The following is a 27,905-nucleotide window of genomic DNA, read 5'->3' as shown; positions in this document are numbered from 1 at the left end:
GGAGCCGCAGCCCGGAGCAGCCGGAGCAGCAGCCGCGGCAGCGGCGGGGCCTGGAGAGACTCAGCGCCGCCCGGCCGGGGCCCCCTGCACCGGAGCCCGGGGAGCCCCCCGGGACGAAGCCGAGGCCCGGCGGAAGGCGGCGGAGGCGGCCGCTCAGCCCCGCGCAGGCCCGTGAGCCGCCGCGGCCTCCCGTGGTAGCCGGGCCCGGACAAGAGGAGCTGGGGCCTGGGGGGAAGCCAGGGACAGCCTCCGGGCAGCCGGGGTGGGGGGGACACCCCTGTAGCCTGCCGGGGTGAGGGAGAGACCCTGCCCGCCGCCCCCTGCCCCATCTGCAGCCGTGAGGGGACACCCCGTTAGGCAGCCCCGCGCTTGGCGGGGGGGACACCCCGGCGGCCCCTCGCCGCCCCCGCGTCGCTGGCAAGCCGGGGCGCACCCGCCTGCCAGCCCCCTTCCCCGCAGCTGGCCGGGGAGCTTTAACACTTGCCCCGTTCCCCACGAGCGAGCCAAGGGCGGGCAGAGGCCCCCGGCACCAAGGCCCGGGAACTATCTGGAAGCAGGTCTGCTCTTCCTTGCTGTGGGATAGAGCCTCCTGGAGCCCCCTCAGTACCTGTTTAGGGGTACTCAGACCCCAGTTTCTGAGGGCTGTGAGAATAACCCTTACCACCTACTCCCCCCTGCTACTGAGGAAATTCCTCCCCCAAGCAGAGGAGGCAGCCCTTCCCCACCTCATCCCCAGACCAGATAGTAACAGGGGAGTCTCCACAGAAGAAACCCTGTATGCCCAAGAGAGGCAGTCCCCAAGACAGAAATAAGCAGGAGCTCCAGATACTTACCTAGTAATTTTAATTATTTACATCTGCTCAGCAGGCAGCAGAGAAAGCAAAACAAGGGAGAGAAAGCAGAGGCAGATTTAGATATTATTCTTCCTTTTTCCAGTTGCCGTTAACCACTGGAGATAAAGGTAATTTCCAATACTGACCTCATCCTCCTTCATCCCCAGAAAGATCCCTCATCCCTGAATCCCAAGAGGGTTTTCTTCAAATATCCTGTGCAAGGAGAGAAGACACACCTCCCAGTTACAGGGAAAGGAAGAGGCAGAATTCGCTGATAATATACACAGAGATAGCAAGAATTTTTTTCAGAGAAAGATTTGCCCACCCTTAAGGACAAGGTGGACCTAGAGGAAAGAGAAGAGAGATTTACAGGTAGGGAGACTGGGGAAATTGATCTCTGAAATAATCTGACAATCAGTGAAAAGGCTGTCTCCCAGTGGAACACCCCTTCAGTAGTTAGCTGCCAAAAGGGAGAGAGGATCTCCATCCTGGGATAAAACCAGCAGTTTTAGGGGACTGACAGTCCCAAGCAGATTGTTTTAATACTCAAGATCCTGATTTCATCCACAATCACTTCGCCCTCAAAATATTTCTTGAAGAAGCTCTTGGAATAGCTGACAGCAACGCTCTGATGATGGGTCTCGGAGACGGAGTGTGAAGGGCAGCACCCCAGAAACCAGCACTGAAGATAATCCACCTCCCTCCAGAAAATCTTCCAGACAGAGTGAGTGACCACATTATATCACCTCTCTATTCCTAGCTGTCCTCTTTTGCCTTCTGTCCTTGTTTTCCATCTCTCTTCTCTCACTGTATCTGCTTTCCTTTTAATCTTTTTGCCCTCTTTCTGTTTTCGAACCTCTCCCCAGCCTTCTTTTTCTGCGTGTCTTTCTCCATCTCTCTCGTTTAGTGCCCTTATATGCTATATGGAATTGACCTGATTCTTTCCCTCACTGTGTAGCTTATGGGAGACCTTAGCCCTATGTAATTGTAAGAAACCTCTCTGCCCTTTCCCTTTTACTTTCTTTCACTGATGTATTCATCCTAGGCTCAGCCTTTATCATCAATGGTGTGAAATTAATTTCTGTCATTTAGGGGTCATTGAGAAGGATAATACTGGCCAAAGAAGTGTTGAGGAGACAGGAGCAGTGACTTGCAGTGCTAGTGTCCAAGGATGCACCCCTGGGGTTGGAGTGTCAGTTGTTCTCCATGTGGGTCCTACTATGCTCATAACCGTGGGAATAAAATCATTGTGTGATGCAGACCTCACTGTGCTTGGGAGCTGAATGTACAGGTCCCAGTGATATACTCAGAGATGTGTGTCCTAATGTACCTAGGGGCTGTGGGACGAATTCTGGAGAGAGTGCCCTTGAGAGTGGGTTCTGTGGTGCTCAGGGGCCTGGGAATGAAAATTGTGACAGTGCTGGTGGAACCTGCTCTGAAAGCCAAAAGAAGCCATTCTGTTGCCACCAGTCTTCATCTGTGTTTTATGCTGTGTTCAGGGGCTAGGAATGTGAATCCTAATGCTAATGCCGTGGTGAGCCAAGCTGGCAGGTTTTTGTAAATGAGGTGGTTAATTTCCAGTCACAAATGAGTATTCTGACACTAACATGATTTCCTGAGAAATCAAGTCTGAGGGAGACTTGTCTCAAATGAAGCTGAAGCAGATTCCTGTAGCAGAAGAATCACGCATAAGGATATCTCACCTGAGATATTCCTGTTTCTGTTCTCCAGTGAGAGAGCAGTGAGGATATCCAAGATAAAAGGGTCCCTGAGCAGGACAGGAACCCTTCTGGAATCCATTTGGGAGCACAGTGGTTAACAGGGAGTCCCTGAAGAAGGAGCTCCTTGGTGTAATTTGCTAGCAAGATCAGACAAAAGATGCCAGGTCCCTCCAAGTGATTCCCCATTTTGGCAGAGGATTTTGACAGTTACCCATAGCTTCAGAAGGTGCCTCTTTCTAAGGGAAGGTTGAACCATGAATCGTACGTATGTTCTGGGGGTACTGTTAGATGCCCTCCTACCTGTTGCCCTATAGTTATGCAATCAGCCTGTTTTGAGTACAGCTGTATTATCTAGAACAAGGGAAGAGATAACTGAGGCATTTTGGCCTTTGTACATTCAAGGGGGTAACTGACTTTTCATGCTCTTGAGGTTAATTTACCTCGTGCTGCCCTCTTCCTCACAGTAATGACTTGACATTTTTCAAGTGCTTTTGGCTCTGATGGATGCTAGGGCACTTTACAGAATATATATGCCAGCCTTACAAAATTCTCTTATACCACAACAATTATCTTTCTGTATATGAAACGGTTTTTTCTTCATTATTACTGATAAAGATTAAGATTATATATTTGTTGCCTGAGCTTTAAATATTCATGACAGACTAAAGTCGCATGCTGTAGACTAATTGTTATTTATTTGTTAATTGCTGACAGGGCATTCAGTGCTGACTTGGACACACAAAATTAAGACAATCTCTGCTCTAAAGATCTCGTAGTCTAAAACACAGCTATACAAAAGCTAGGACGTACTGATAAATTTAAGGAAGGGAATAATTTTTAGAGAGCATAGCTCTTCAGTGTGATCATGGTATTTACATCAACTGTTTATCACAGGCTAAAATGCAGCTTCCTCTGAGGTGGAATACTGCAGTTGTTCTGCACCATTTATTTTATACAAAAGTATCCATAAAAGAAAAGGGGAGAGTATTATTAATCTTCATAAAAGTGCAAGGTACTTATAAACACATTTAAATGAAAGTGCTATGTCTTTAAGAGTTTACATTAAGAATGTTAAACCTGAACACCTAAAATTAGACTTTGAAAATCACATTTAGGTACCTAAGTAAATAGCCTAATTCTTGTAAGTGCCTAGGAATGTAGAGCTGACTTCAACAGAAGCAATGAAGTCTTCAACATTTAGGTAAAGAGTCAGTTATGTGCATATGGGTTTGTAAATTCAGATTTGGACATTCATCCTTCCAAAAGTTGACTTTTAAAGTTGAAGCAGTCTGGTCCTGTCCTATGTGCACTCCACTCCCATCTGATAACTGTGTGTGGCATTTCTCAGGTCAAGCCCTGAAGTAAAATGAAATGAGAAGGTTTAGAGAGTTATGGGAAAAGGATTACATTACTGAAAGATCATGAGGTTATATTAATGTTTAAGTATGTGTTCTGTAAGTTCTTAAGTTTTATCTTGAATTCTGGTTCTGTAGGCAACTTTCTAGGGTAGAATAAGGAGTCAGAAAAGTTGGAATGAAACACAATAAACAGTTTGAGGAGTTTGGATATAATATCCCAGTCTAAGACAGGACTACTGTAGAGCTTTTTTTCTTTTTTCCTATAAAAATACAGCTGAATGCTGGTGTCTCTGGAGAAGTTTTTTCTTACCCCAGGGGTACAAGTATCTTTGCTTACTACCTCCTCCCCTAAACATCAGCTAACCTTCATAGTCTGCATCACAGTTTGGATCTTTGGCCCTTCAAGTGTCAGAAAGGAGCTATGGTTAATGGCAACTGTGATACGGACAGCTGTCCCTCAAGAGCAGGGCTGAGATGATTATCTCATTTTACACAGCTGTCAGACAGGAATTAGATCTTGGTCATTAGCAACCAAAAGATGAAATGCTTTTGGACTAATTTTTCCATTTGCTTCTCCCAACCTTGGATAGAATTGTAACCAGTGACTTTCACACAGAACCCTCTGTGTTTTGTAGTACTCCATTTGCAGAATCTGTTCATGAGTGATGCTTCAGAATTTAAACTTTAAAAAATACTGTTTCTAGCATTTTTGGTGTGGAAGACAACTTTGAAAATGTGAGCAGTGCCTCCAGTTGTGTTAACTCTGAAGCCTCAAGAAAAGCATTTAGATCTCTCTGTTGCTGGCTGTTGCACATTGTGTTATTTTAGCAAGAATATCCAGTTGATGTGTTCTACCTCCAAATGCTTATCACCTTGGTAGGAGTCTGTATTGCTAGTTGCTATCTGTTCTGCTGTTGTTTCCTTCTTCCTTCTAAGGGATGTATGATGAACTTAAAAACCTATAACATATTTCTGCCTTGTACTCATGTTTTCACTTTTAAAGGCAGTCTGTGTATGTGTATTACTGAGAGACAGCAAGCATGCTGCAGTATGTTTTCACAATTAATTAATTGCAAATTTTTATTTAAAGTTTGAAATGAAAATGCAAAATACCGGCAAAACTGTGGTGTTTTGCCAAGATTTGGACTAGACTGTCATTTTATCCTTCTGTCTTTGACCTGCCCCATCCTCTACCCCATCCTATTATGAACCTTGGAGTTGGTGTCTTAAACATAGACACACAGATTTTGCTAGTTCCTGACCTTTGTGAACCCTTTCCTGAATCCTGTCACAGCATTGTGTCACAGTCACTTTCCTCTCCCGCACCTTTAAGGCCCAGAATGTTACCACCCTGCCTACTTCTTTACTCTCATTTCCTCCTACACCCCACTCCTCCTCCCATTTCTCTCTGTACTGTTCTTTGCGTCTCATTTTCCATGCTGTCCCTTTGGCATTCTGTCCTGTGGCCCTATAAGCCTAAAATGCTGCTTCTCTTTTCATCAAGCAAACATCCCACATCTCCTCTCTAGGATTCTTCACTGGCAGCAATCCTTTCTTACTACATCTCACAGGCCCTGCTTTTAACTTCCACACCTGCATTTTGACCCATTCTTGGTTTGGCTTTCATTAGATTATATGCTTGTGGACACATAGCATTTTTTGTCTAAGGTTATGTCAAGAAACCTGTTCTTTTATACCACTATATAATAAATAGAATTTTGTTCCTCTGAAAATATCCAGTTCTGCTGCGCTGGGGAGAGGCACTTTGTCTCCATAATCCATCTGGCTCATTCATTCTCCCACCTTCCTTTCTCCCCTTCCCTTCCTTGGGAATAGCTGGATTTTAGTTGGTTAGAATGAATGAAAAGCCCTTCCCTTATGTTCTCTGTTTCCTTCCAGCACTTCATGATCTTGGTTTTGAGAATTGAGGTGAACAATTTGTGCAGGGCCCAGTACCTCATTCCTTTTCTTTCTAACCTGGTCAGTTTACTTGATCTGAAGTCAAGAAATAAGGAAATGTGTGTTCTTTTTTTGGCCCTTTTTTATGTATGATAGAGGCTGAGTAATGAGGGAGAGATGAGGAGCGAGAGCTTTTATACCTCGAGGAAAAAGATATTTGCTTTCTTGTTTTTTACAATTAGCAATTCAAATTTTGTTTATGCTCTCTGCTCTATAAAGACTGTGGCTGATTATAGCAGAAATATGTAATTACTGTTAAAAGTTCAAATCTGAATAATTGGGAAGGAATCTGAACTTTTTGTGGTCATAAATTAAAGGAGCAAAGTTTCTGAATTCTCAGTTTCCCCAAAAAAACTATTGTTAAGTAAAACCAAAACAATTTTCCCTCCCCATCAGGAACTTGCAGAGAAAAATAAACAAGCTGCCGAAATAGGTACCTCTGAAATTCCCTTTATCTCTAGCTGAACAAAGCAGACAAGCTTTGAATGTAGAGAACTGGTCTGGGATTTGGGAGACCTGTGTTCTCTGCATGGTTCTGCTACTCCTTTGCTGTCTGACCTTGGTCTCTGTGCTTCTCCATGCATGACTTCCCATTTACCCTGGAATAGGCTATTGATCCTTTATAAGGGTTCCAAAGTATAAGGATGAAAAACACTTTATAAAGGCTGGCTATTCTTCTTGCTGTTAATTATGTTAATTACAATGTGATACTGAACTCAAAACCTCTATATGCCGCTTTTTGTGGCATTAAGAAACAGTGAAAGCATGATGCCCCACTTAATTTTTGTTTCATAGAAGGACCTGTGACTCCAAAACTGAAAGATCCTGTACCATGTCTGCAGCCTAGAACTGTTTTTTAAGCTGACTGAAGTATAGATATTCTGACTCCCTTGAAGCTTCTCCTAAGATCTCTAATGACCTTTTCTTGGCCAGGTCTCAGGGTCTCTATTCCATCTTCATCCTTCTTGGCTTCCCTGCTGTTTTTGACACTTGATCATGGCCAGTCTTGAAATCTTGTCCTCCCTTGACTTTTGTGTCCATATTTTCCTGGTTTCCCTCCTACTGTTCTAGTCATTCATTCAGTAGCTTCTGCACTAAGCTATTTACCTTCCTGCATTTATTTTTTTCATTAGTTAGACACAAAGACCCACCTCTGGTGTCCTCTCTTTGCTTTTCTTTACCTCCTTCATGCCAGTGATATTAAATTATGCAATTTGGCATACTACTTTAACATATTTTTAAAATTATTTGCTTCAAGTTTAAGACCTCTGAAGCCAAGATGGAACTCCAGAAAGCTCCTTTGAGATTTCCCTTTGTTTCCTGCTTTCGTCTGTTGTGAGCCTACACAGTTGGGCCTATAACATGGGTTTTCTCTCACTTTTCTTGCTTTGCATATACAGGATAGGGACTCATTCTCCAGTTTCACGGCCTGAATCTCCCTCTTCTTCTTTCTTAGTCTCTTTGGGTAACCCTTACGCTTTCTCCTTCATTTACTGTCTCGGTTACTGCTAGCTGATCTTGATGGCCTCTGACAACTGTATTACCTTCTTGCCTTTTTAAAAACACAATTACTGAAGCTATCCTCCTGCATGTTTTCTCAATCTGTTGCCATCTCCTCCTTGACAAGCCTGTTCACTGGCTGTCATCCACCACATAAGGTTCCAGCTTCTACTCGGTCTAAGGGGCCTTAACATTTATGTTTCTTCCCTATCTGTCGTTGTCTCTTACTGTATTGTCCTTTGCTCTGCCAGCAACACAAGCATGGCATTGTGCCTTTCCATTTCTTGCACGATCATCTCTTCACACTCTTCCTCAGCTGACTCATACCTTGATACATGTAGGAAAATTGCCAGCCAATAGAGGCCAGACTTACTGGAAACTACTTATTTGCATATTTGAAAGTTATTCAAAAGGTCTAACTGATACTCAGAGGTAGTTGTTTTATTACATGTACACTCCTCTCCCTAGCTTCTTTTGTAAAGAAGGATGATTTCAAAAGTAAATAAAGATCATAATAAGCAAAGACACAACATCTCAAAGACTAGGAAGGTTAGAGTTGGAGCAGAATAATATTTACTGGCAGTTGCAAGGTGGCAACTGTGGCAAGTATGTGTGTGGAAGAAAGGGGCCTCTTTCAGTACCTGTAAGAAAATGAACAGGAGTTTAGTTTGAGGTTGATACACAAAACGAAGCATTTTATGAGTAGAATGAAGAAAGCCGAGTAGCAATACTAGTGTTTTAAGCTAGAAGAAACTGTTAATGGGTGTGTGTTCCTTGCTAGTGTAGTTCTGAATCCCCTTGACCTTCAAGCTCGGTACAAATCTTTACAAGTTGTGAGCCTGGCTAGGGATTGCCAGGTGTTTTGTCTCCTGGAAGACAGTTCAGTCACTTTAGTTCAGAATAACAGCTAACAGAATAGTGAAAAGGAATTATGTTAAAACAGTGGTTGAGATGTAGTTTATGAGCTTCACGCAGGATTACTTGATTCTTCTGATCATTCTCCAGCTTCAATTTCAGCTGCACTTTGCTTCCAAACTCCTCTTTAACAGGCTTTTCTGCAGTGCTTTGGTAATCTTGACTCTGGGAGCATCTGCTGTATGTACATTTTGGCCACGTGGTATACGACTAATCTGCACTCGATACTGATTTCCGTACTTTCTATGAATTCAGTACATAGTTCTTGCTAGTGCTTGATACCCATTTCCACAAGTGGGACGGAATGGGTTGTGGCTTGTTTCAGCAACTATTGCAGAGTTCGTATTGACTTATCTCTTTTCAGTGGTTCAGCCTTTGGTGAACAGGTTCTGACCACTTGCAGTCAGATTTTCATTTTCACTCTGCCTGGCTGGCATTCATTTAGCCCTGGGAGCTCTCTTGCATAGAAGCTTTGTAGTGTTACTATTATTAAACTGCAAGGTTAACAGTCATTTTTCACTGATAGACCCATTTTTTAATGGGAATAAGAATGCAGTTTTCATTTGTAAGTGCATGTTGCATTTTTTTAACATATGTTTCTGTACCTATCTTTGCAACAATGTGAAGGTCTTCTAAGCAGGATATTCTGCATGCTGATCTACTTCTGATGTTGTCTCTAATTTCAGAGACAATCTGGGTATCGTATCAGTGTTTGCATATCCTGTACTGAAGGTTTGCTACTGGATGTGATTCTGATAGGCAGCTAAAACTGAAATCCTTCTCTTCAACCTGGGTGCTCACACAAGGCTGTGGGAAATACCTTCTCTTAGATACAGTTTCTCTACCACAGACTTCCTGGTTTCCAAGGGAAAATTTAATTTCAGATATGTGCTCATAAATCTGAATTATTCCAAAACCAATACCCAATACCTTTCTCAGTGTAAGAGTAATTGTTGTGTTAATATTCTTAAAGCAAATGCCAAAGATTTTTCTTGCCTGCCTTGGCGTATGTTTATAACTACAGCTCCTACTTCCAGTGGTAAAATACTGCATAGTGGTACTGAGGGTGGAGGGATGCTGCAGAGGCATTTCTACTGTGATAATGTATTTTCATTGTGCTTCTTCAAAGTACTTGGTTTACTTTTTACTTCAAATCTGTTAGTGGGAGGGTTGTCATGGGACGTTTGGCTTATTATTATAATAAATCTTTTATAGTAGTCTTATTACAAAGAAAATAATTTTCAGCTCAAAAGTATTTTAGGCATACTAGTATTCTCAATATCATTTGCTGTTTCTTTTGACAGGTGTTACATATTCCCCACTTTCACTTATGCAGCGCCATAAATAAGCGAACTAATCTTAACTTTGAACACATATTTTCACACTGTCTGAGGGGTCTCTGCAATGTTTGTGTAGTATTTCTCTCTGCGTTTTTACTGTGTGTTTATATAGCAGACAATAAAAATATTTGATTGGTTGGTCTTATTAAAATCTGGCAAGGCACTCGCTATGCTTGATCCTAGCCTTTTATGCCTGTAAAGATACTGTCTCCCTTGACATGAGAATATTTTAGACTTCGGCTGTAATGCCATCTGTTGATAAATTTAAATAAGCAGGTCAGGTTTTGTAAACTATACCATTTTGTCAGTTTTGTACAAAACTAGTACATAATTGCTTTTGGAATTGGATCCTGATGCACTTCCAACATGGGGGTTTTGGTGACTTTATGGTCCCCACAAGTCTTCATGCTTCATTAGTGCCAAGAATGCATGTACAGTCAGTGCCGTTCATTCACTAAATTCTAAATACAAAATTATACCCTGCTCGTGCACCTTTCACAAAATGGAGGGAATTGAAAGGTCCTGCGTTAAAATGTGCTGTTATGATATTTATGTCATTAGTAACTATTATGAAAATGAATTTGTTTTTTTATTTTTCCTCAAGACTTTAATATGAACCTTATGTTGTTGAGATTTCTGTTTGTTAAAGGAAAACCATATCTGTATAACAATTTAATTACAACAAAACAATTAGTCCAATGATTTATATTAAGCTATACATGGTCTAAAAGTTTTCATCTTCCTCTAACTCTGATTTTTCAGTACCATCTTAGAGTGCTGTGTTGTAACTTCTAGCAAATTTCCAGTTCAGGATGCCATAATTACCGTACCACCTGTGTTCTTTTACACAAAATAGCGTTGAACATTCAAAGCCATTCCATCTTGTGCACTAAGTAGTTTTGAGCAGGGGTACAGAGTCAGACGACGGTGACATGGACAGGCACAGATTGTGACAGTTCATATTCATATAGGTGATACCACCTATACCACCTGAGAGTTGGTGTTCTTAGGTGACAGTAACTTTCTCCGGTTGAATTCTTTTTTCCTTTATGGTTCATGACTAGTGGGAACCTTGTGCCACCTGTTACCACATCTGCAAGCCTATAGTTTATTGGGAAAATGTTTTTCGCCTTGTTTTACTGCTCCCAAGGAAAGGAAACATGGTTCTAGGGTATGATGATTTCTCTTACCTCTTTGCCCTGGGGAGCGGTTTTCCTCCTTTCATGTGGCACTGCAGACAGAAGTGTACTTTCAAACTGCAGTGCTTTTCTTTTGGTTTGCTGTTATACTAACATGACACCTACCACTCCTTCCATGTTAAGTTTCATTTTGTGAACAATACCCAGGAGCCTCTCTCCGTCTTCTGGATTTGATTCCAGAAACATGAAACATTTCCTGAAGGTTCTCGCAAGTAATTACCAAAATGATGGCTAACAATTTCAGACTATGCAGGTAATCAGTTTTCTAATTTCTTTTTTATTCTTCTTTATTTTTTTATAATTTTATATTTATTTTTATAATTTTTTATAATTAAATTTATTCTATTTAATTCTTTTCTCTAATTTCTTACGTGAAACAAATCTCTCTCAGGGAGGGTGTTTGCTTAGAGAAGATGGTAAGATTTTAAAGTGTTTTGTTCCTGCCTTCTTAGTTCACACCTCCTTATTTTTGAGGGAAAGCGCAGGTCTTAAAATGGCAAATTTCTCTTCCTGCCAGAGTTAGAAAAATTGATCCTTTTCCCCTTTCTGTATTGGCATAAGAATAAAGGTTTCTTGCATGTGTAATTTACACAAGTATGTCAAAATTGCCTTTTTCCATCAAAGTAGAAGCTATCCATTTCTCCATGCATGTGGTATTCTTATGTGGTACTTTTCTTCCTTACTTTTTGAGGCAATTTCCTCTAATTGACATCCCCTTCACCTTGCTGTTTCAGAAAGATTGCAGTCAGATGGTTCTTTCTTGCCAGTTTATTGGGTTTGAGGTTTTTTGTTTGTTAAATACCTTAGAAGCTAGGTGTATCTCTGAGTATGTTAGATGGATATTGTTTGTTAGATCACTGGATCTGTGTTTCAGGCACCTAAATAGAAGTGGCCTTATTTTTATAGGTGTTCTACAGCAATGTCTCTCACTGCTTGGTAGTCTGTTGTGCATTTCTTCCTTATCGAAGTTTATGTTGAGAAACCTAAGTTGAGTCTCCTTTGAATGTTTTGCCAGTGGTATGTCATTGGATTGGAATAGCAGCAAATAAAGCAACAGTGAAAGTAAATATAGAAAAGTAAATGTAGATATTTATTCTAGAATATGCATGTTCTGTAGGCTGTGCACAGCATAGTTTCATTCATCGTATGACTCTGCTTCACTCGTAACTGATTCTGACTGGCCAGCCTTTGAGATCAGCCTTAGAGAATGTTTCAGGCTATAAATGTTTATTAACTGCATTCAATATGACCCTTAGAGCGCTGTTCCTCACATTTCATACATTTTTCAGTCCTGATATATAAGTAGCAGCGAACTTGGATAAGATCTGACTGGCTGAGAGCAAGCATTTGCAAAATAGCAGGCCAGGCAAAGTACAGATTTCTTCAGTCCAGCGACAGGATAATACGATCTGATAGACAGAAGACCGCCTTGCATTTTCAGCCTGAGGTTCAATTTGCTAGTTGCAAATATTCAAAGTACAGCAGTAGCTTTCCTGGAATGCTGTAGCGAAGTATTACTAGTCCCAAGTGAATTAGTGGTTATTAAAAGGTATTCAGGATTTTCTTTAATGATTAATACCTTTTCCTTGTGAATCAGACGGATTCTCATCTGTTTAATTGTCGTTTTGGATCGGTGCTTGGCTGTCATTTTTGCATCTCTCTGACCTGTCTTGACTTGGGGTTGTATTGGAACTAGTTAGTGCTTGAGAAATGAAGATTCTGCAGTCAGTTTCCAGCTGTTGATGGTGGTTATGACTTGGCTACCTTCCCCTTGGTTTTTAAAGTCAGCCAAATACATAAGCAGATACCATTTACCGTGTAAAGTGGGAGATTATGAATTCTGGTCTTCGACTTTCTTTTTATTTGTTCAAAGTTAATTCTGGCTTGCTAATGTGGTAGGATTTTTTTTAAACACCCTTGATTTCAGTTCAGTGTGTTTGTTAGTCATTAGTATTTTTTTTTTCTTTGTTTGAGTGGGATCATAAGAGAAGAGTTTGAAAGAAGATTTGCCAGGCAATAAACTGGGAAGGGAAAGTTGGAAGAATCATCAGCTGCTCTGGTTTGGCTGCAGTCTTGTTTTATTGTACCATTAAGTAGTGTCAAGCTGGTGTACTGCTTGGATCAGGTGAATGAGATATGCAGCAAAAATTATAGCAAGTATTACTATTATAGTAAGTATTCTTTCAAATAATTTAGTAGCCAATTACACCAAATTATTTTTGTACTAACAGTGTTCTGGAATTGTTACCTTGCCTAAGGTTTGACTATGCCTGATTATTACATGATCAAGTTTAAACTTGGAAAAAAAAATCTTATTTCACTGCTTTGAAATTTCCCATGTGATTGTTATTGGGTCTGAGTCTTCACTTTCTGTCCTGAATTACTGTCTAGCATATATATTCTTAAAGAGCTGCTGTATTTTACTGAAAAGTAGTTGTTTCAGTACTGGGTGATTAGTGCATATGTATACACAGAATTTTTTTATTTAAGATTTTGGGATTTTTGTTTTCTCGTCAAAGATTTTTATAAACCAGGGAATGAAAATGTTCAGATTCTTAGTGTGGGTGTAACGTGACCCAGTTCTAACCTTTCTTGTCTCCCTGACAAGTGTATTTTACATAAATACACAAAACCTTGTGTGTTTGACGATTGGCTTACATTTTACTGCATAGCCAATCATCCCAAATGCTCTGCTGACATAACCTGGGCAAATCTGAAGCTCTGTGAAAACTGCAGTGTTTTCTTCTGCTTCTTGAATTTCTGGAGTTTCAGATTGATATCTTAATCTGCCATAGGCTTTTATAACCTAATTTTCTTGATTTCTGTGTTTGCCTTAAAAAAAAGGGGCGGGGGGGTGGCTGGGAAATTTGTATTTGTTTTGTGTTGTTAGCACAACTGATATTTCATAATGGTTTAACATGCATATGATAAGCAGCAATAATTTGTTCTCTGATTGCACTGTGGAAATGAAAATTTGTATGAAGCACACTTACAAAATTAAGCACTCAACTGATACTTAGTTCATGTTTGTTTTCTCCCAAGTTGAATACTACTTTCAGTGAGGGCTGTACCCCTAAAGTTACCATGCAAATGTAGCTGTGTTTCAGTTACATGGGTACCTCAGCAGTCTGTCCATCCTCACTGGATAAAAATACATTGTTGCGTTACCCTTGTATAATTCAGAAAGGAATAGTGCTGCTTTTTTTTTTAATTTATTTAAAATGTTTGAGGTTAGATCAATTCAGCCAAAATGAGCTATATTCAGTGAACAACTACTTGAGGAGGGTGGATAACAGAAAGCCTTTTGCAGCTCTGATTGTCTAGTTAGCTGTATAGCAAGTACGCATCGCTATGGTATGTGATAGTATGGCAGATGAGTAGATAGATAAGTTAGTAGCAGTTGGGCTTTTCCTTTCCTCCACAGACAGAAAATGTTTCCACTCGCTACAGATACTGTAGTGCTGCGGTTTTACTTTTCAGCCTGTGCGTGCCTGTGTGTGAGTGGTGATGTTAGCTGTGCAGTTGGGATGTGTTTTCTGATCCAAGGCTTTGGAGCTGCTGCTTCTGGTGGTTGAGGGATGGATTTTGTTGGGGTATTGTGTAGGTGTTTGAGCCGTAAGAAGTATGATGAGCACATGCATGAAAATTGAAGGTTTAGTGCATAAAAACGTGTTGGAGTGTGGACTCTTAAGCGCTTTTGTGCTGTGAGAGCACTTCAGTGCAGAAGCGCAAAGTATAATGCATGTGGTAGTGGGGGAAGAACGGGGAGCTTCTGTGTCAAAATGGTGGGTGCATCTGTCTCTGGATCTGTGCATCCACTGTGTTATTGTCAAACACCTATTTTTAGAATGAGTATCTAATTGGTATTCATGCAGATGGGTGTCTCCCTGTCTCATCTGATCCACTCATCTGACTGATGCACTTGGTGGGAGGTATCTGCTGATGAATCTTTCCTAAGCAGAGTGTGTTCATGTCAGTCTGTTCTCTCTGACATGTATGTGTTTAATTTGCTACATGAGCGTATACATAAGTACATGCGTGTGTGTTTGTGCATTTACCTTTTGTATGCACTAGCATGCTCAAAGGTAGTATCATATAATCCTCTAAAAAGATTAATTTCAAAAATGAAAGATGCGAAACTTGCAGCCCTTCAAGACATGATTCTTCTCTTTGTGCAAAGAATAAGTGCAGAGCAGTGCAGGTTGTGGCCATGGAAGCTTAGCTACCTCAGTCCAGACTTCAAGGGATTGCTCTTAGTATAGTGATGCAGCCAATTATGAGTAAGAATGGTGATGTTTCTGCTGCCTTGACTACTAGAAAAGACAGCATACAAGTTTGTGTGCTAAGTGTACAAGTTCATACAAGTCCATGCTGCTAAATATTTTCTTCATATAAAATAATTGTTAAGTAGAAAACCCTGGGTACAAGTGCTAGCCATGTTGGACAGGTGTGTTTTGTTTTTATGAGGGGAAATATATAATATTTATGAGGGGTAATATATAATATTTATGAGAGGAAAGATCCTGAATTGGTTTCCACCCTGTAGCGAACTTGTGTGTGACCTTGGACAACTAAGTTTTTCTTGTCTCAGATTTGGGGAAAATACTTGCCTGTTATATTGTGAATTAAGCAAGATTTAATTCAATAAAATGATGTGTATGTTTAGGAAAAAAGGGTTACGGTAGGCAAAGCTTTAACTATTATGAGCTTAATATAGTCTGTTTCACCTCGACATGGTAGATGTAATTATCTATATATAGTATTATGCATGATCTTGGTGTTTTAAAATGAGATATGTAATCCTAGCTCTGAGGAATAGGATTCATTATAATGTCACCTGATGCAAAAAGAGAGGCTAGGCCTTAGAGAGAAACGAATTTCCCCCCAAATTAAGATAGTCACAGTCCTGACTTTTCCAGATGATCTATTTAAATTGTGGGTTATATATGGCATGAAGGAGTATTCTCTTTTAGCAATGATTTTCCTCTTACCTGACACAGTGAACTACTGGATTACAGGTAATCTTGGTGAAGAGTCCCAAGGTTATATTGCTTATGTAGTAAAGGAGTGAATGTGATACAGCTCCACTTCCTTTGAACAGATCTTAGTTCTTTACCTGGGAACAGTTGGGATGCCCTGGGTAAGACTGTCCAAGCAATGTTACCATCAGCACTGTCCCAGCTACGATCAGCAAGGGTGGTCCTCCCAGAGACAGTTATGGGCCTTTTTGGATTATTCTGTCTGGCTGTGAGTAAGGTATATGAAGTAGGATGATCTTCACATAGGTATTTATGATACAGGGAGAAGCAGAGGAGGGATGCAAGTGGATGTTTCTGTTCTTAGGGTTCATCTTGGTCATATCTCAGGAGTTCCCTTTATGCTCCTTCTCCTCACAGATACTCCTGCTTCCAGCATCATGGCCTCTGACCTGGAAAGCAGCCTCACTTCCATAGACTGGCTACCGCAGCTTACTTTAAGGGCTACTATTGAAAAATTAGGGGGTTCCTCACAAGCAGGACCTCCAGGGGCTGCCCGAAAGTGTCCCCCAGGCTCACCGACAGATCCCAATGCCACCCTCAGTAAGGATGAGGCTGCAGTGCACCAAGATGGGAAGCCACGTTACAGCTATGCCACTTTGATCACATATGCCATCAACTCATCACCTGCCAAGAAGATGACACTTAGTGAGATCTACCGTTGGATCTGTGACAACTTTCCCTACTACAAAAATGCCGGTATTGGTTGGAAGGTGAGGACTTGCATCACTAAAGTACCCTTTTTGTCTAATTACAAACTTATTTTCTTAATTCTGTGCAAAATATCCTCACTGAGCACAATAAAAAGACATGTGAAACAAAGTTGACCAACTGGAGAAAATGCAGAGCCAGAAGTCCCATTTTCTGTGTGAATTTTATTGTATGTATGTGGTGGCCCCTTAAGAAGGAGCCTGCAAAAAAAACACGACCACCAACCAAGAAAAACAAACCAAAAAACCTCCACAAACGCCACATCACTGCCAACCTCTGTATCACACTGATACTATTTTCATTGCACCTTCTGTAGGTGTATAGGTGGTTCAGCTCCATATTACTCATCCCAATCCATCCCTTTCCTATCCACAGCTTCTCTTCTGCTCTGTTCCAGGTATATGTAGCGAGCTTTGGCTTTTGAGTATGCACGTTCCTTCTATTTTTCTCTACCTGCTCCTGGACATACTCAGAGGCTGTACGTTTTTGTTGTAGCACTTACCCGTATCTCTTAATCTCTCATCAGAACTCTATTCGTCATAACCTCTCTCTGAATAAATGTTTTCGGAAGGTGCCTCGACCGAGAGATGATCCTGGGAAGGTAAGAAATCTGCATGCTCCTGGGCAAGCAATTTAAAACTACAGGGAATAAGCCGGGGTTGCCCTTTCTAACTCATGGTTGGAATTTGAAACCTAAAGTGTAGGCAGAAATGGAAGCAGTAGTAAGATTTACTGCAGGACTTTGGCTACACAAGCATTCACTTAAAGGGAACTTGTAAAGGGGCCTTAATGGTTTTAGCAATTATTTTTCTTATCTGTGATCTTCAGTTGACTTTAAAGATACTGGAAGAAGCTAAAAATTGAGTTGAATGTACTTTATTAGTTTTGTTTCATCTGGATTTTTATGTGTAAAATGTGGGTCTAGTTCAACCTGTTCTATTATGAAAGACCATAGTGGCTGCTGGTGAATGGCAGGACTATGACATGACATCATGGGTTTCATGGAGGCAAGATCCACGGAAGTGAGAGAAGAACTACTACCTATTTAAACTGCAGAACATTTGGTGTTGGGAAAAAAATGTCACCATCAGATAGTTCAAATCTGTAGAAATCAGTTACATGTAAAACTCAAGAGTTTGGGAATTTGTTGGCTAAGTAAGGGCTAATAAAGCTCTGTTAGGATATACAGATTGTAAAGGGGAATTGCTAGCAAAACCAAGACTTGGCATCTTGGCATGCAGGTATTATTACTGTTAAAAAACAAACAAGCAGAAGGAGATGGTGGGGACAAGAACCTATGTATTTAGACAGAAAGATTGTCTCCTCCCCCGCATCCTAAAGTTACCAGAAAGGGCCACTTGTGCAGGCCTTTTATTTCAGGTTATATTTAAAGGACTGAGTGGTGCTCAGTTGGCATCTATAAATGGAAGTAATAGATCTTTGAAGATCACTGCTCAAAAATACCATTGATTATATGGCTTATTCCAGGAAATCCTAACTGACTTTGGTGTATATGTTTGCAGGTGTTCATTGGCATGTTGGGCTGGGTTTAATGAAAACCTGTCCTGTGCTTGTCACTGATTATTCAGATTTCAATTGGAGGTTAAAATGAGCTAAATCACACTCTAGAGTTCTCTTTATACTGATTCAGAAAACAACAGACTTAATTATAGGCTATTTTATGTTGAAAGGGACCTGTGAAGGTCAACACGTACCCCCACCCCCCTCCCAGACAGGGACAATTAGATTGAGTTGTTGAGGTCTTTGTTGAGTTTTTAATATCTCCAAGGATGGAGATACCACAACTAGGCACTTGTTCCAGTGCTGCACTACCATGATTGTGAAGAATTTTTTCTTCATATCTGATTGTAATTTCTCTTGCTGTAACTTGTGTTTGTTGCCTCTTGTGCTGTACATTTTTGAGGTGTTTGGTTCTATCTTCTTTGTAATCTCCTTACACAGTTGAAGAAAGTTGTTTAGATCCCCTTAGCTTTCTCTTGGCCAGGCTAAAGAGATCTCTCTGTGTGAACTGCTTGTACATCATGTGTTTTAGTTCTTAACCATCATGGTGTCCCTTCTTTGGATGCATTCTAGCATGTCAGTGTCTGTCTTGCACTGGGAACCACCCAAATGGGCACAGTACTCAAAGTGGACTCTCACAAGCATGGAATAAGAGTGATCCTTCTAGCTGTCTCTGCCCAGTCTGAACATCGAGTTGGTTCTCATCAGTCAATAACAAATTCATGTTGTGAGGAAGGTACTGAAGGGGATGTGCAGGCCCAAAAGAGTTGGCCTAGCTTGGATCAAAACGTCCTTTGCTCTTCTTGGTGTCCTGTCTCAGAGCGATGGAAATGTAGAGCATTTTGCCTTCCACCGGTGGCATCGTACCTCATTGTTCAATACAACCCAGTGCAAGAGAGGAATCTCTTTCCAACACACAAGTCTCTGTTGTCTGATGTTCTGGAGGGTGGTCCTTGTGGTCCTAATGTTTAGTTGGTGCTGCATTCTTTGAGTCAGTAACCTCCTGCTTCAGGAAGCTCTCTGATTTAATCATGCATTCACCAATGGGTCTTCTTTCCAGGGCTCTTATTGGACAATAGATACGTGTCCAGATATATCTCGCAAGAGGCGGCATCCTCCAGATGATGACGTGAGTGTTGTTCTTTCCAGACAGCACGGAGCAGGAGGGGGGAGTTCCTTTCTTGGTCCAAGGAGTCCTTCCAGCACCAGACTGTGGTATTGTTTTGGGGGCAGAGTATATAGATGGGGAGACAAAGGCTAGGACTGAATGAACTAGCATGTATGTCCTGCTGATTGGCTGGTTTTGCTACTGTTCAGTAGCAAAGCTAATCTTAAGTCCTTTATCCTGACCCTTTAGTGACTAAGGCCCAGTCCTCCTCGTTTCTAAGCCTTGAACTTCTACAGTGGGGGAGCTAGCTTCCCATCTGCAGTTTCACTTCTCCATCTGTTCTTGATTTTGGCTCCTTTCCTTTTCTCTTTCTTCCCCATCCACAGATACCACAAGACTCCCCAGAGCAAGAGGCAAGTAAAAGCCCCCGAGGGGCTGTTCCAGTCAGCACAGAAGCCTCATTGCCACCTGAGGCCACCCCTCAGCTGCCACTCCAGAGCACCACCCCAATTGCCAACTACAGTCAGGTGAGCAGCAGGGAAAAGGATAGAAGCCTTATGGTGGGCGGAGAGGGAAAAAGAGGGGGAGGAGTGCGTGAATGGAAAAGCAAAGTGGTGAGAAGAGAGGGAATTGTGAAAATGGTGATATGGAAGCAAAAACAAAAAGAAGGGAAGAAGCTGAAATTGCACAGACAGAAAATAAGGAGGAGGTGAATTTTAACAAGGGGCTGGATGGGGATACGGTTAAAGGTATAATGGCGTTAGATAGCTGAAGAATAGGCTGGAGCCAGTGTGCTGCAGAGGGAGGGTGGTGGTTGATTTTCCTCAAGGAAAATGGCATTTGGGAAGATTTGTTGGGAGATGAGCGAAGTGATACGGGATATCAGTGCATGTTCTACCTGTATCTAGTCTCTGGATCCCTGTCTCAAGTTACAACACCTAGTGTAAACGAAAGGCCTTACTTCTGCCTTCCTTAGCAGGGTGCAGGGCCTGTGGATGTTGCCTCTACTGTAGCAGGGGGACAGGGCCGTGAAGGGGCTGACGTGCCAACCCCGCTGTACAGTGCCAACCATGACTTCAAGTTCTCCTACTCTGAGATCAACTTCCAGGATCTTAGCTGGTCCTTCCGAAATCTCTACAAATCCATGCTGGAGAAATCATCTTCCTCTCAGCACGGTGAGTAACCATGTGCGTCATGTGGGGTGGGCAGGTATCTGCCCACACAGTCTTGTCCACTGATCTATCCTTGGTATCTCTCAGATCATTCCTCATTTAGGAGCCTGTGCAAACAGACTTTCCTTCTTTGGCATGCCATAATTAGTTCTCCCAGGAGCAGATAAGAAATCTGCATGTCCTTTATCTATTGCTCCCCCCAATTCTCTCAGCATAAAGAGGATAATGATTTAAAAATACCTTGTGTTGATACAGAAGCAAATACTAAAGCGGCAGAAGCTTAGAGAAGTGAAGTCCTGAAGAAAAGCACGTCGGAGAAGTATTCACAATCTGTCAGGCTAGAAACCATAAGAGGGAGGGGATTGTTGTATGTAGGCAGTGGAGTTTCTCCGAAAGGAGAGTGGAAAGTCATAATTTCTCAGATCTGTTAAAACTGGGATTGTACAAGGCCGTGGAGAATTGAGCTTTGTGGATTGAGACCGCGGCAGAGAGAGCCTACAGCTCCATTCATAGTTTGTGTTTCTGGCACTGAGGAAGCAGCCACCAGAGGGCAGAACCGCTGGAGGAAGGAGGAGAGACGTCCACGGAAAACACTTTGAAAAATCCCCATTTGTTGTTCCCGCCTTTAAACGCTCTTGTAAATATTAGTCTGGTGTGAAAAGGAGTATATTATTAGATGAGCCTCTCACCTGTGCTGTCAGCCATCATACAGTGCAGGAAAAGTTTGCTGCTGTAGGAGAAGCCTCCTGAACTTGTAGCTTCAGTGAAATAAAAATCTATTACTTTTACTGCTTTTATCATGCCGGCCCTTGAGATTCCTAGTAGGAGCCTGTTGTGTGAGATGTTGTAGAATGGGCAAGCAACAAAAATGTAGAGAAGAACCTTGACTCAGTGTGTGCCTCTGTTTGTAAAAGCTTAGCAGTGGTCTGTTTTTTTTTTCCCAAGTTTTCAGCTGTAGGGTAGTCTAGGAAAACTTGCAATTTCTGAGGAAATTCTGAGGGCAACTTTTGAGTCAGGATGGCAGTATTCATCCTTTTGCCCCGTTGCAGTACTAGGATGTCCTAAGGGTTGATTTTGGATCTAGTGAAAAACTGAGGCTTGCTTGCAGATGATCGGGTAAGGGTACTCAAAGTAAGAAATGGGTAGCTCAAATTAGTGACACGTAATGCCCTTCATTGTGATTTTTCCCAGAGGTTCCACAAGGCAAGGGGAGGAATGAAAGTAATAAAGGAGCCCTGATGCGTGCAACGTGCTCTGTGTACAAAAGCAGTAGGATGTGTGACCTCTAGTGATCTGTGTGAGAAAAATTGTGAAGGTTTCTGACCAAGCTGCTTGTAAGATGGGAACTGAAGGGAGCTTTTGGAAACAGTGTCAGATTTATCAATTATCTGTTTTCTAAATGTTTTGTTGTTTTAAGTTTGCTTAATGGCCATTTCTAGGAAAACACCACGTGCATGAAATTTCAGGAGAGCTTGGGTTACATTGGTAAATATAGGAAAAATCCAGGGAGGAATTTAAGTGCCTAACTCCGTACTAGAAGTTTAACTCCTGCTGAGGCTTTGTTGTAGAGCCTTTTGCTTTGAACAGAACATGGAGCACAGTCAATGCATAACTGTGCAGGTGCTGGTTGTTGGCAGCCTGTAGAGGGCACTGCAAAAGCTTCATAAATAGCAGGATGAGCAGTGTGAAATTAGAGATGGATAATTTAAGCAGAGGTCTGATCCAGGCAGCTCTTAAAGCTCCCTCCTCTTTCTTTTACTCGGCAGGTTTCTCTTCTCTCCTTGGTGACATGCAGCCCTCCAACCACAACTACTACATGTACCAGCAGCAGCAGCAGCAAGGCCCCTCATCAGTGGGTGCTGCTCCCCCACTCCACACTCCAGCCCCAGAGGGTTGCCCATCCCAAGGGGGAAAGCAGCAGGGTGGTGAAGGTTATGGTCCCCCACCAGTGATGTCCATGCACCCACCTCCAATGCAGCATGGAGGCTACCACCAGCATCAACAACATCACCCGCACTCCCACCCACAGCAGCAGCCACATCAGCACCAGCAGCAGCAGCAGTCACAGGCTTCAATCAACAGTGCTGGCTTTGGTGAGTCAGGGGTGATGGAAAGAACAGCTGGGGAAAAGGGAGCAGTGAGGAGCCCCCAGACAGAAATTCCACAAGTGAGCTTTCCCTGAGTAGTGCCTCTACATTGTGTGTAGGAAAAGGGTGAAAGCCAGTTATGATTGAAATCTGAGAGGAAAATTGTTTCCTTACTGAAGGAAAGGAGGATACATCCACACGGGCTTTGGGATTCTGTTTAGGGATGCAGGGTGAAGTCAGGGGCTAAATGAAAAAGGAGGCACCATCCACAGTCGTCCAAGGGAGGAGGGATTTCTAGCTACTGTAGCATCAGGCTCTTTGGTGAAGAGGGGTCAATCATTTTATACTAAGGGGTGGAGGGAAAGGGTGGTCTGTATTGGAATAATCTTGTCCCCATTTCATTCCAGCATTTCCTCCTGATTGGTGCTCCAACATCGATTCCCTGAAGGAAAGCTTCAAGATGGTAAACCGGCTGAACTGGTCTAGCATTGAGCACTCCCAATTCTCAGGTCAGTGTTGGCCTAGTGACTAGGTCTAGTGACTCAGTGACAAGGGCTGTAGTCTAGAATATGTGAGTGGTGTGCCCAGATCTTTTTTCAATGTAACCATGTCAGGTCCATGGGTTTCTCAGTGACTCAACTCTTCCATTTGTAAAATGAGGTGTCCTACTTCATGGGTTCTGTTAAAGACCCTGAAGCACTTGAAGACTGTAGGAATTTGGGGCAGGGGGAATTAATGCATAAAAGTATATCAGAAAGCTGAGATTTTTTTCCCTCCTACACTTCCCCTCCCCTACTTGCGTCAGTGAGACAGTATCCTAGAGATGGAGCTCTCCAGGAGTTTGGTGACAGATTCAAAGTTACAAAGTTGGGTTTGCGGGGAGAAAGTAGGATTTAGGGGTAGAAGACAGAAGCTCTTTGCAGGGAAGACCCCAGTGTGAGTGCTGTCTTTGACATTGTCCTTTGTCCCCTGCAGAGCTGATGGAGAGTCTGCGCCAGGCTGAACGGAAGAACTGGACGCTGGATCAACACCATATTGCCAACCTCTGTGACTCCCTTAATCACTTCCTTACCCAGACTGGTCAGCTCCCCCATCTGGTTGGCCCACAGCAGCCCCCCCGAATCTCTGATTCTTGTGCCCTGAACAGTGGCAAACAGGAGCAATCCATGAACCAAGGTAATTAGGAGGGAGACTAAAATGACATGTAAATGAAGGCCCAGTTCTGTGAATATCCTGAACTACTTGCTGCCTTGCCAGGCAATGTAGCACTGAGCAACTCAGGGCTGGGCTGTCAGAGCTACTCATAGCAACTCAGCTTCCTCTGGCTTTAAAGAATTAGGATGTCTTATGCCTGTGGCCTAGACAGACCTTTATTATGTGGTGCATACCATTGACAAGCAGCCTCTCCAGGCAGAAATACATTTAAAAGGTAAACCTGTAAGAGGAGAAGGGGATGGTGGTTTTTGTAGATGACCAATAGAAAGGAATGGCAAGGTAGAGAGACTGCTGTTCCAGATGGCAAGAGCTGTAGAAGCTGTAAAGAAGGTGGCTCTTGCACCCATGTTGGAGAGGTACTGACTGGACAAGGAGTAGGAGGATGCACTCTGAGGAGAGCACAGAGGTTATTGTGGTCATGATAGAACTGTGATGGTGTGTGTCATCTAGAACTGAACTAAATGGACGGTATTGAGCCAGCTTGTGGTGTTTCTGGATGAAAATTTTCTTCTTTTACAACAATAGAGAAACTCCTGCTGGTTCCAAGAACAAGATCCCTGACCAAGCTATAGCTTGCAGTTAGGACCCAACAGCTGAACACCTCCTCAGTATCCCGTGGGTCTGAGTGAGTTGCTCTGTGGCTGAGCTGCCACCCAGTCAGGGCCAAGACAACCGACTAGAATGTTAACAGGTTGGGTTGTTTTTATTCCTTTCCTTTCACAGTGAACTCCTATGGTCAGCCCCAGCCTCCCCATCTCTTCTCCGGGCCATCTCCTATGTACCAGATTTCCACCCAGGACTCTCCAGGATATAGTCGTCCAGGTAAGAGGTGACATTAAGGCATATTCTACCAAAGAACGTTAAAGAACCAGTTCCTAAGCCCTTTGTGCATTTCTCCCAAAGCACTTACTAATCAAATGGAGCACTGAGGGTAGAGAGGGAGCCTGGACTTCCAGGGACCCTCCATTTAGGGCTCTGACATAGCTCTGGCAAGGTTTAGGATTTCAGTGGCCTGATTTATTTTATTTCACATAAATAGTCTTCTAGCTCAGCCTCATGTCAGTTGGTTGCTTGAAGGCAGCTTTACATGAGAAGCTACATGAAGAAGTCCTTTGTGCTCTATCAGCAGTCAGCTGTAAGGAAAGTTAAGGGGGCTGAAACTTAACCTCTGTAGAAGTTGCTGTGGAGAATTTCACAGCAGACCACCTACAGACACTGGTAGGTGCTGTCTGACAGGGAGAAATTCATGCCAGTGCTGTTCTTGCTTGTTAGACTGTTGGAAGGGAGAATGCCTGAATCCCTTATGCTTTCTTTTGCCCAAGGGCCCACGGTGAAAAAGCATGACATTTTTTATTCTAACTGTTCTCTTTCCTTCCTCTTCTTTTTTCTTGTTTTTGGCTCAGCTCACCATCTGGTCCCTCGGCCTCCAGGGCCTCCTCCAGGCGCCAATGAGGAAATCCCCGATGATTTCGACTGGGACTTGATCACCTAGCGAGTTACAGACTTGATAGCCCGTCCTTTGTGAAGGACGCGGGAGGGGAGGGGGACATGGGGTGAATGGTGCTCGCACCACCCTCCCCAGCCTCCCTGCCTTGCCTGTATATAGATATATATTCTCTATCTCCGCCAGAGAAGCCACCGCAAGATGCTGCCGATGATAATCCTTCCTTGCGTCCTGTTTTATCTTCTTTTTCTTCTTTTGTTTATTATTATTATTGTTATTATTATTATTACCAATAATTGAGCACAGCCCTCCCCCTCCTTTGGTGGCCTCAGACGCATCAGATTGGCTCTTTCGTGTTGCGTGGCGCCCTGTGGAGGGCGGAAAGATGGGTCCTTGGTGCCATGAAAAGACCTCGGAAGGCTGAATCCTCGAGTGCATCTTTCTCTGCCTCCATCATTTTGCGTTTAACAATCCCTCTTTCCCTTCAAGGTGGCCGGTGAATCTGTCGTATTGGCTACTGGAGTGAGAGAGCCTAGTGGACCCTGGGAGCCTGTAGTTATGTTGTTTCGTAAATGTTGTAAAGGTCAGGGGGCTAAAGGGACACTGGAGGGGTGATTTTAGCTCTGTGAACTTTCTCGCACCAGCAGGAAAAGCAAGAAAAGAAGTAGAGTTCCCAAGTATGAAGAGAGGGTAATCCCTGAGGTAGGGAGAACTGAGCTGAGCTGGGAGGGTAGACCTGAGTTTGGAGAAAGGAGAACGTAGCAGAGATGGTGTTTCAGCAGAGAAGTTGGGTTTCAGAATGCAGTGCCATCTGCAAGGACTGAGAGAGATGTTGAGGGAATCCTGACCTATTTTCTACACTGCCTTTTGCAGTCTCCAGGTGAAGCCTACATACCCATCAGGTAAAAGCAGCAGTCAGGGGTGTCACATGTGGTTCAGCAAATTCTGTTCCACAGAGCTTTTAATTTCACTCCCCCAACCCCTTCAAGCCCTTCTTCAAAATATGTAGTGAGGCTCTTACTTGCATATGCAAATTTGGAAGTTTTCTCCCATCACTATTTGTTCAGTTGTTATTTGGCCCTCTGCCCCTCGTATTTCTGTGGAGGCTGTCCTTGCCTGTGGTTTGGGAGTGCCACCCACAGGAGTCTTGTTGTGTTGGTGCAGATTCTCAGTCAGTGGTTCCCACTTTATGAATGGGCTAATGGTGGGAAGAGGAAGCTGCTGCTGAGAGTGGAGGTGAATTAGGGGACTTCTGGTCTAGGAGCTGGACCCTCTGGTCCGGTAACTGGGAGGCACCCTCACAAGGGGTTTTTGTAAGAGGTGCATTAGAAGAGAGGACAAAGTGGGGCAGATTTTTAAACTGAACAGCCAAAGAGTGTAGTATAAAAGGGAGGAGGGTGGGTCAGACCCCTTGCAGTTCAGCTGGGGAGACGATGGAATCGTGTAAATCCTGAAGGATGAGTTTTGTCAGCATTTTCAAATCACGAAAGTGGAAAAGGTGCAGGAGCAAGAGTGAGTGTTGAGATGCCTGCTCCCCAAAGCTGTGTCCGGTGTTCCTCTTTTTTCTGGTATGGCTCTGTTTTGTCAAACCTCTTGTTTCCTCTTAATGTTTTGCAAAGCCTCCCCCTAGCCCTTATCCCCTGTTTAGCAGTGAAGGGAACCAAGATGGAAATACCATGGCCGCTTGACAGACCTGGGGCAGAGGAGTAATAACCTCTACTCTGACTGCAGGAAGGTGGGGAACTAGCATTGCTTTTTAAATTTGCTGTAGGGATAAACCAATTGGATCTTTGTCAGGGAAGTGAATGGAGTCTCATTGTGTGGCGGGGGGGGGGGACATTTTTCTTTTTTTTTTTTTTTTTCTTTTTCTTTTTTAAGTGTGTTTTGGGAGGGGAGTTCATCACTGAGTGTTTCCAAGAGAAATGAGGAATCCCAGAGCCAACTTCAACATGGAGTCAGCTGTTATCTCTGCTGCCTCAGGATGGGAGTGATACAAATGGGAAGCATGTGCCATGGGTTTCTGTGGAGAGGGGCACTGGAGGCAACCATGAGCGATGACCTCTGGTAGGTGCCCGTTAGGGCTTTGCAGAGGATATTGCTGAGAGCCGGCCCTGTGGAAGTCTGAAAACATGACCGGAAGAAAAACAAACCAAGATGGCTCCTTCTGCGTATCCAAGTGCTCCTCATTTGCATATTTGCCTCATTTGCATATTAAGTTGTGCCTCATTTGCATATGTAAATACATGCCGGTCAGTGTGCAAATTAGCCTCGTTCCTCTGCCCCTGAAATAAATGTGTGTTGTTAGTGCGTGGGAAGGCATCGGGTGGGCAGCGTGGAGCTCTGCAGGGTGCGTGGGTACCGGCCTGCAGGGCAGGGGGTGCCAGCCTGTCCCTGAGAGGGGTTCTTGCAGGCCCCTCCAGCATGGTGTGGCCCACCCCAGGGTGGTCTGGCCCCCCATGCTCTGTGGCAGTAGTCAGGGAGAGAGGGGCGTGGTCTCACGAGTTTATTTTTGTGCATGCTTTCTTAATAAAAAGAAAAAGTGAATGTTTATGGTTTAACTCTTCTGGTGCCAGTATTGAATTTTTTTTCAGCAGCGCCTGTCAGGTGGGCTCGGTTCCCACCTACTTACCTTAGAAACAGAATTTGGCTGTGCATATTGCTAAATTAACAGCCCACACCTATATGTACTTTATGGCTGAGACTTCTTAGGATGTCAAGAGAAAGAGTCAGAAGTTCTCACAGCTGGCTGTTCTCACAGCAGTGAGATCAGTTAGTCATAGAATCAT

The 27,905-nt window shown here is 43.0% G+C and overlaps 1 protein-coding gene across 3 annotated transcripts; it reads left to right on the top strand.

Annotated features, from left to right (window-relative positions):
- Positions 1-27,677, top strand: FOXJ2 (forkhead box J2). 3 transcript variants are annotated; one of them, XM_068401396.1, is made up of 12 exons: positions 1-292; positions 868-1,557; positions 16,222-16,574; positions 17,099-17,173; positions 19,154-19,222; positions 19,588-19,728; positions 20,178-20,376; positions 22,140-22,466; positions 22,868-22,969; positions 23,436-23,636; positions 24,399-24,497; positions 25,079-27,677. In XM_068401396.1, the coding sequence occupies exons 3-12, from the start codon at positions 16,242-16,244 to the stop codon at positions 25,165-25,167; spliced, it is 1,635 nt and encodes a 544-aa protein (XP_068257497.1). In that variant the 5' UTR covers positions 1-292; positions 868-1,557; positions 16,222-16,241; the 3' UTR covers positions 25,168-27,677. The 3 variants fall into 3 exon arrangements, with proteins under 3 accessions (XP_068257497.1, XP_068257498.1, XP_068257499.1); XM_068401397.1 differs by having other exon boundaries at positions 1-1,205; positions 1,433-1,557; XM_068401398.1 differs by having other exon boundaries at positions 1-1,557; positions 20,181-20,376.
- The last annotated feature ends 228 nt before the right edge of the window (positions 27,678-27,905 follow it).

Source organism: Nyctibius grandis, chromosome 5, assembly GCF_013368605.1.
Source record: "Nyctibius grandis isolate bNycGra1 chromosome 5, bNycGra1.pri, whole genome shotgun sequence".
Taxonomy (NCBI): Eukaryota; Metazoa; Chordata; class Aves; order Nyctibiiformes; family Nyctibiidae; genus Nyctibius; species Nyctibius grandis.
The sequence above is the reverse complement of the archived record's forward strand: the minus strand, read 5'-3'. Positions and strand labels throughout refer to the sequence as shown.

Excerpts from the sequence above, each read along its gene's own strand:
- FOXJ2 (XM_068401396.1), top strand. The coding sequence starts at position 16,242 with ATGGCCTCTGACCTGGAAAGCAGCCTCACTTCCATAGACTGGCTACCG. Across the intron at positions 19,223-19,587 it reads GGCATCCTCCAGATGATGAC|ATACCACAAGACTCCCCAGA; the intron begins GTGAGTGTTGTT and ends CCCCATCCACAG. Across the intron at positions 22,467-22,867 it reads AATCAACAGTGCTGGCTTTG|CATTTCCTCCTGATTGGTGC; the intron begins GTGAGTCAGGGG and ends ATTTCATTCCAG.